The 9,016-nt window shown below is 34.7% G+C and overlaps 1 protein-coding gene across 1 annotated transcript in view; it reads right to left on the reverse strand.

Moving 5' to 3' along the window:
- Positions 1–9,016, reverse strand: part of Ano3 (anoctamin 3) — a 292,415-nt gene that overhangs the window by 14,223 nt on the left and 269,176 nt on the right. Inside the window, exons 20-23 of the mRNA XM_050125418.1 lie at positions 8,762–8,873; positions 7,905–7,962; positions 2,719–2,816; positions 373–506 (exon numbers count right to left, since the gene is read on the reverse strand). Coding sequence (XP_049981375.1) covers positions 373–506; positions 2,719–2,816; positions 7,905–7,962; positions 8,762–8,873 — 402 coding nt within the window. The remainder of the gene's footprint in view (positions 1–372; positions 507–2,718; positions 2,817–7,904; positions 7,963–8,761; positions 8,874–9,016) is intronic.

The raw sequence follows: 9,016 nt of genomic DNA on the forward strand, positions 1-9,016 counted from the left end.
GAGGGAAATGGGAGGCTGGGAGGAGGCGGAAACTTTTTTTTCTTATTCTCAATTAAAAAAAAAGAAAAAAAAAGAAAAAAAAAGAAAAAAAATTTATAAAAAAAAAACTCGAGGCTTCATTGTGTGAACAACCTCGTTTTAACTAGATAGCACGGTTTCTTGACTGTAACGTCTGTGAGAGTGCACAGGGCGTGCTTCGGACCTCTGATTTTTTTTTTTTTTTAAGGATATGGTTCACTTGTGTTTCAGAATGATCAGTGCGAATGGAGAGCATTGTTATTATCGCCATTTTTTCCTTAAACCAAAGCTCATGTTAACTGACAAAGCAATATTAATGAGGCCACATGGCCCTCCAGAAAAGCCTCTCCTTACCCATTTCTAAGTACTCGTCCATCAGTCCATGAATATTCATGGGCTGAAGATTCCAGTCATTTTCCCACTGTGGTATAGAAGCATCCTGTATTCCCCGCTTGATTTTATGCCGTGACCACCAGTTTTGGATTAACCTGCATCAGGGAGCAGACCAAGGGTATGTGAACTGTTACTAAAGCATCTGTGGAAAATGTGTATATTTACTAAGAAATAACAAATTTCAAATAATCTATTGTTATAGCAAGTATTCTTGGAAGTGAAGGTAGTCAGTGGTATTAATTTTTCAATGAGTGTAAACAAAGTACATCTAAACTCTACAAAGTTTTAAATCTTTAAATTATAAAGTCAAACTACCAAAGATTTAGTGAACGTTACTAGATCCTATCATTCTAGAACTCTTTGAAGTTCTCCAAACATCTAGATACTACTTCATTGCCAATAAACTGAGCCATTCCTTGGAACTGACTAAGCTAAATTCATTTCTCCTACCTCCCCCTGTAAAAACTCCTGTTTCCGGTTGTCTTTAGGCCTGAGTCCTTCATCCTGCCACTTAACTTCTTTGAGTTTATAAACACATGAAAAGTTTGAACACTAATGATAACATTCTACTACTATAGTTAAGAAAAAATATCAGCAATAGATTTGCTTACATGAATCATTGTTTGGGGCCTGGAAAACAAGTGAAAATTCTCTATCACTGGTCACGGATGGGCATGATACTATGAAGTCTAGAGAAAACCTGGTGTGCACTGTGATGGGCTTCTGCATAATGAATTACTTAAGACTTTAAAAAAAGATACTCTCGAATGACAGGAATTTACACAGTTCAGTTAATAGGACCTAAGGTTTAATTTTAGGTAATTGGAGACTCTGATTCCATTGGAAGAAGCAGTGCTCCAGTCAATAGCCCATGGAGGTTGCCCGTGGAATCCCACAAAGATGTGAAAGGGGAGGCAGGTTAGAATTGACACCAATCTGCTTATTTAAATTTTATTTGTATTGATTTTGCTTAAGGTTTTAGCTGAATAGAAAATTGTGGTTTAAAATTTGAAAACTACTGCTTTGGTGATCCATTCCACCTTGCTATTTTCGCTCAGTATTAGACATCCATGATCCAAGATTACCATCAGAGTGAGGCCATGTTTACAATTAGTGTCAAACATGAACAATGAACACAGCAGATCACATATGATGGTGCTACTAAGAATCCATTTCTGTTCTACAATGGCCACAATTTCACCCTGCTGAAATTTATGAAGTGCTTATGGCAGATCAAATCCTATGCCCCACACTTGATGTCTAATTTCCTCAGCTGTGTTTATATGATGCCTCCTATCCCACACATTTTAGAGTGATAGGAAAAGGAGAGGAAGGAACACAGCAAGTACATGAGGGACTCTAGCCCTTCATTCCTCATGCAGGCTTTATGTAGAAGAGATTTCACTGAGTCTGTTATATAACCTGCACATATATATTTATACAAATATATTAGATGTTCACATTTGTATATAATATACATTCTTCCAAAGCATTTTGTTATTTAAAATTTAAATTATATTGGGTCATTTAATTTAGTCCTTGCAAATCTCTTGTTTCACAAGTGAAAAAAATATCAGAGAGATGACATAAACTCTAACCAAAATTAGCAGGGAACAGAGAAAAAAATTCAGACCGGGAGTAGATCATTCTGAACCCATGCTCTAAGTCTACCCATAGCTTAACCAATACTCAGCATGCTGCTGTGTTAATAGGACTTCTCTCATTTTGATGAGTAAGCCTGTTTATATCATTATTCAATGAGTAAATCTGTATATATCATGAATCAGCTCGTCTGTTTTTCTTTCATATGAAAATGTCCTCACAGGTTATTATCACATCAGTTTGCTTCTAATGATTTTTGTAGAGGTAAGACAAAGAAGGCATCATAAAAGGTTTGTCAAACTTTGTTCTGTTCAAAACTTTTGCTTGAATGTTCCATTTTGGAAGGAAAGGAGGCCCTTTTTATTTAACAATAAAGTTACTACCACCTTATACCTGTTGATAGCTCAAAGACAACAGAGAATCTATTTTCTTTCCAAGATTCGGTTTTACTAATGTTTAAAAATAGCTAACAAACTGAACTATATTCTACGTACATTAGTTCCTTTAATCTCATCATCTGGTCCTGAAGTTGATCTAACCATGTATCTTTTCTTAAAGATGTAAAAATTGTGACTCGGAAAGGCTGAACTTCCAGGAAATCATACATTTAGTAAGGAGCAGAGCGGGAGCTGACCGATCATCTCACTGCTCACGAACCCCGAATCATAATTCTATATAAAACACATCTAAAGATAGCATGCTCACGGATATCCCAGCTCCATGAAGTTGTTCCAGATTTGCTTCAAAAACATGATGACTCCCATCTGGAGGCAGAGGTCTATCAGGCAGCCACTGGGATGGCACTAAAACCGAAGTGGAAGAGCCATAAGCTTCTGCTCCCCCTCAAAGATTCTACTTCTCTCTCTGTGTCCCAAGCTGCTTCAAATATCCCCAACTTTAAATTGCAAGGCAAACTTTACATCTGGGTCTCATTTTCCCACATAAAAAAAGGGAAACAGGTACAATGACATTTTCAGTAACCATGGTGGAATTTGGGTTAGCTATCAGTGAGTCCTTGCTGTTTTCCAGCTGTCAATCATGGTCACATATGATGAATGCTAACAAATGCTCTACATCTATAAACAATAAGGTATTAAGAAAATGTGTTTATGATTATATTTCTAGGATCTATTTCCAAATAATTTTAGATTTTCTGAAAAAATTAAGACATTTTAGTAAGATCTCTATTTCTCTGCTTTTAGCTCAAAGCTAAGAAACTAACAATAGTGACTTGCAAACAGGGATCACCATTGTCATTTCCTCCCTCTCCTCAAGGGCTGCTGAACAAGGCAATCAGCATACTGCACTGCATGTCTTTCTTGTCTCCCCACTTTTTCTCTTCTGGACAGTATTTTTGTAACATTAAGTGATTTGAAAATCACTGGATCATGTAGGTCTCCTTGCCTGGGCTTTTATAAAAATTTTCTTCTCTGTGCTAAGTTTTTGCTGTTGTTTGAGTTCAATAAATTGGAATGAAACACATATACACTCACTCACAGAAATACTATTTAAGTGAGTACTGCAACCAATATGTGCTACTTTAAATTGCACTATTCAGTTTAAAAGGCAATTCAGGTCTGGATCATGTCCTGCTCATAAAAATGGGGGTTCCTATGGCTTTGATCATAGTTTCTATTTCTGTCAAATTGGTACTAGTGGGACTTCAAAAGGAATGAATAATTAAGATATAAAAGAGCCTGCTTTTCCTGTTCTAGCCCAGTAGCTCAACAATCTGAACCAAAGAGTAGGTTTGCCCATGGCCATGCTCATGACATAGCAGGGCTCAGGTTCAATAATTCCTGGTCGTGTCTTCCTTCTAACATGAACATATGACCCCTGACTTCTTCCTCACTTTATACCATGTGTGTGTTCTATAGAATATCTGAAGTTGAATTGCTAAGATACATGGGACAATCAAAGTTCAACAAGGTGGCTTTCTATTTTTATAGAGAGACTAGGAGGCAAATTGATTTGCTCAGAGTCTGAGGAAGAATTACTCTGGTCTCCTTCCCACAAGGCATCATGTTAAAGATAAATTCTATTTATCAAATATGTCAGTTGTGCTGGAATGTAGGCTTGGCACACATACAGTATAGTGGAAAAAAAAAACCATGAGTGATATATGATTGAATCATTCCTGTAAAGGCTATGTCAAAGTCAAAATAACAAGTCAACAATGATTTTGTTAAAATTGAGCCTTGAAAAATTTGTAATTTATAAATATCTTTATCTTTATTATAGAGAACAACAAGACATGATGGCCTTTGTTAGTTTATACAATTCACATTGTGGTGGCTAAACCCAGTGCTTAAATGCTCTAAACTTCATTTGGTAGAAAAATCTCATACTTAGAATATATATTCAGTCACGGATCAATATGCAAAAGACCTAAGCAAGAATGAGATTTTCTCATTCTTGGTGAGAATGTGTGTGGGGAAGGTGGTAGCAAGACTGAGTGACTTTAGTCACGATACCAACTTTGAGGAAACTAGGGCCTAGAAAAGACTGTCAGACTCCATGTCCCTTTGCTTCACCTACTTTAGAATTTTCACTCTAAACCCATCTCAATATGTGAACCAGTCATTGGTCATGTCAGCAAAATGTATGTCCAAGGTTATGCTAATATCCCATCCCAATGGTGGCTGGAAATAATGACCAAAGCAAGATTTTGAAGCAATGCTAATTTTATTTGAATCATACTTTCATCAGTTTTGTGACTTTCAGTAAATTATGAAACTTCTGTTTTTTGTTCACTCATCTATAAAATTAATATAGCAATAATATTGCTATGAGGATTTAGTGAAATTGTATAGAAAGCACTTAATAAAAATTTCTGGAATATACCAATATTTAGTAAGTGCTTGATAAATGTCAGCAATTTAAAACAATTTAATAATGGATTTATATGATATTTTTGTTAGATATTACATAACTATAGTGAAAGCCACAAATCCAATATAGCTACTTCATAAAACTTGACAAATTGTATCATTTTTCATTTTACTGATTCTTATCAATTGTGCCTCTTATTTGAAATGCATAATTTAATTTAATTTAATTTCACATATGAGAATACTGTGCTACCTCTTCCTGTTGCCATTTCAAAAAGAAGGAGCCGAAATTCTCAGATAAGATTTTTCTCTGGGTGGGAAATTCTAGCAAATAGGACATTAGAATGCAAGGTTGAAATGTTTGTTCGTTTATGATTATATCCTATTCTTCATGATTACTAATGCTATCAGTTAAGTTAATGAGACTGTCTTTTGAAGACCCTTCATTAGAGGCCTGTTATAGACCCTGCACTCATACTTGCTTCTTATGTGAAGGAATTCAGAGTAAATACTCATTCTTAATTTTCAGACTCTCTCTATAATTGAAGATTTCTAGGGAGTATTATAAATTACAATGCTAATTTTACTATTTTTCTAAAATATTTAGTCTTTGTTGGTAAATATAACCAACACATATCTCATCTGTAATAGAAAATGTGGAGGATTATGAGACATTTTACTGATAGTAGTATTATAATTACTTTTTCTGGAGTTTTCAATAATTAATCAAGATTCCCCACATTTCATAATTAAGAATAATAACATGCATTTGAACAACCTTAATGGCAGTGATAGCCCCCAAAAGGGTATCAATCTGCATCTTTGTGGCTATAGCCACTCTTTTCTCACCTTAGGCTTTGTAACTAATTCAGTCAATCCCTTTTGAAAGAAGCAAGCCTTAAGTTATAAAGGGGATGACCAAGGTGACCAGGCTTTTGTTGGAGGTGAGCATAATTCCTAGCCATAAATATCAACAAAAATTAATTAACAGTCATATGAATAAACAGAACAAAATAAAGTGAAAATAAAACCAAGAGGTCCAGGCAATCCAAGGCTTAATAAGGTCTTAGTGTTCTTCCTCACCCTCAAAGTCTTACTTTGTAAAAGCCTATTAGATTTGTGATTCATTATGCACCCAGTGTTTGTCTCCAACTTGTCATCTTCCCTTTTCGTCTTCTCAAGTGTTGGGATTTTAGAAATATATCATGGCACTCAGCCTTTGTCTGTATTTGGCCACAAAATACTACAACTATCAAGATGGAGCCATAAGAGTGATAAGTATCAGCAACAATTTGTGAAGATCCTCTCAGAGTCTAGGGTTGTGCTTGTTGTGTTTTGTAAATTAATGCTTACCTATAAATAATTTAGCAACATAGTCATTACTACTGCCAATTTAGCATGGATAACTAGATAGTTGTGAGTCATGACTAAAGGGCAAAGTACAAATTGCAAGGGTAATTAACATTTGAGCCTAGCTTTTTATTGTAAAGCATGTATTCCGAGGAAGTTTTAGGCTTCATTCATGTATAGAGAGAATTTCTAAAACAGTCTGGAAAGAATAAAAATGAGGCCTCCCTGTGGTTTTGATGAACTTTTTATTTAATAGAGAAAAGAATTATTTCTTCCTTCATTTTTTTTCTGTAGTCTTTTCTCAACTCTTTCTATATTATAACCTCATATTAAAGACAACATCTACTCATTGGATTTTTACAAAGGAATCATGAAAATCATTTTAACTGAGAGAATGAACAAAATTCTGATCAGGAAAACACAGACCAGACATAGACACAATTATAAAATTAGGCTTTCATAAATCTAGAGATTCCTTTTGCTAAATGTGCAGCTTCTATTTGGTAGAAAATATTTGATTATTCTTTATACAAAAGCAAGTTTTTAATTAGAAAATGTCACAATATTAGAAAATTATTAAAAATGAGTTATTTATGTTCCTAGAATTGAGAAGAAATTCACAATAAATAAAATGAGAATGGTTTATATACATTTAAGTACAGTTTAAGCTAGTTATAATGGTGCACTCATATGATCCCATCACTTGGGAGGTTGAGGCAAGAAGGCCAGGGGTTTGAACTAGTTATCGGGTGCATAGCTAGTTCAAAGCCATCGTGGATGGTGAGACTCTTTTTCAAATCAAACTAACAACAACAACAACAACAACAACAACAAAAAGTCCTAAGCAAACTACAAGAACAAAACAAAAGATTTATCATTTTCATTAGATAAATGTTAAATATTTTTCTAAAATGAGCTATTAAGGAAAAATTAAAATTTAAGGCAATTTGAAATGTCAGATTGAAATCATATTAGTTTATGAATTAATAAGCACAGAAAGTGAACAGGAAGAGCACACAGAGAAATATATCATAACCATAGACACAAAAAAATCCCCAGTATTTCTCAACTTGCTTGCCACCAAAGAAACCAGAATCAAAGGTATCCCTTGACTAGTTAGATCCTTTCCCATCCTTGTGTTGGCTGAAGCATGACAAAGCAACTCTACACTCTGTGTGCTGACTTTTTGAGGGACAATCTTTCAGCCTCATGAAGGCTCATGAGGGAACAGTGAACCTACCCCTTCATTTTGTTTCTCTGGGTCATACGTTTTGCAAATCCATAAAGAATATGAGCTTTCAGGACATGTGCACAGAAGTTTATTTTATGTTTTATTTTAGACTGAACTTTCAATTCATCAAAGGAAACCTAACATATTACATTAGGAAACTCACTCAATAGATAAAAATACTTTTCCAAAATGAGTAAACGTATGGGTTTATATTTGTGGAGCTTATAAATAGAAAACAAACAAACAAGAAAACATGATTTAAAAACGATGAGGAAAGAGGCCAGTATATTGGTGTTTAAGTCTAAAAACATTTTTTTTTTTTAAATGTAGTTGCTTCCATTTTGAATACAAAAATCTCTTCTCTTTCAAAATTTGCCTCTAACGCTCATGGATATCTTTCTTCCTTAGCCCATTACCTCCCACAGTCACTGGCCTGCATCCATACCCATCCACACACCCACTCTCATGGGATTACTTACTTCCTCCAGTCTCCATCGCTCAAAAAGTTTATTGTATTTTCCTGGGTGGCCTACGAATCTGTAAAGAGTGTTTGAATTCATTAGCAATTAAGTGAAGTTCACCTGGTGACGCATCATACTGAGTGCTTGTGTGGGCAGCCATAATTGTTCACTGGTGCAATTTGTCCCCTCCAGTTGATATTTGCTGTGCTCAAACAACATCAAAGTAACTGACTTTAAAAGGAGAAAGTGCAGAATGAACTCAGTACCAATGAGTAGAGAAAGTGCAGATACATCAAGCTGATGATATTCAATACTTTGTTTCATGAGGAATTTTAATACTGTGTGGGCCAGACTAATGAATATCATCATAATGTACTGAATGGCTTTGTTCAAATTGTTTCTAGCTTCTGAATGTTCCCATGGAAACATGTGGATGGAGGGCTAACCAAATAGCAAACTGGGCTCCTCAATTTTGTGCTTTTTTTTCTCAAGTTTTAGATTGAAGGAGAAAAAATAATTAAAATCCTGGTTTACACATCAAAAAATCATAACTCAGGGATATATGAAATTATTTTCTTCTAATTTAAATATTAATTAGTTATAATTAGATGATAACTCATCAATGGTGTTTTTCTTCTCTCTCTGTCTCTCTCTCTCTCTCGTGTGTGTGTGTGTGTGTGTGTGTGTGTGTGTGTTTGTGCAAAATTTAAGTAGTAACTGTCAGAGGTTACTAGAATAAGAAAACATGCAAAAATTATTACATAATATTCTAAGGCAGAGGTAAGAATTCTCTGCTTCTATTACCTAATTGGCAACAGAGAGGTTTGTGTTTTGTTTCCTCCCTGGCAATGGCAGGATGTGTAAAGTTAACTCACCTTCCCAAAAAGAATGCAATATAGAAGATAGAACTGTTCAGGTTGACAAACTGGAAAAGGAACATCTTCAAGGCAAAGCTGTTTTCCCATTCTGATTCTGTTCGAGGATACTCTATAAGAAACACATTGACATATATGAGGTGAATAAAAATTTCTCAGTGTTCTACCTTTAAAAGTTTTTCAGTCTTGTAAAGAAAAGGTAAGAGAACTTATATAGATTACAAAATAGAAATAGATGAAAAATTTTATATACAT

The sequence above is a fragment of the Alexandromys fortis genome, unplaced genomic scaffold (genome assembly GCF_014885135.2).
Source record: "Alexandromys fortis isolate MF-2015 unplaced genomic scaffold, M_Fortis_MF-2015_v1.1 scaffold_229, whole genome shotgun sequence".
Taxonomy (NCBI): domain Eukaryota; kingdom Metazoa; phylum Chordata; class Mammalia; order Rodentia; family Cricetidae; genus Alexandromys; species Alexandromys fortis.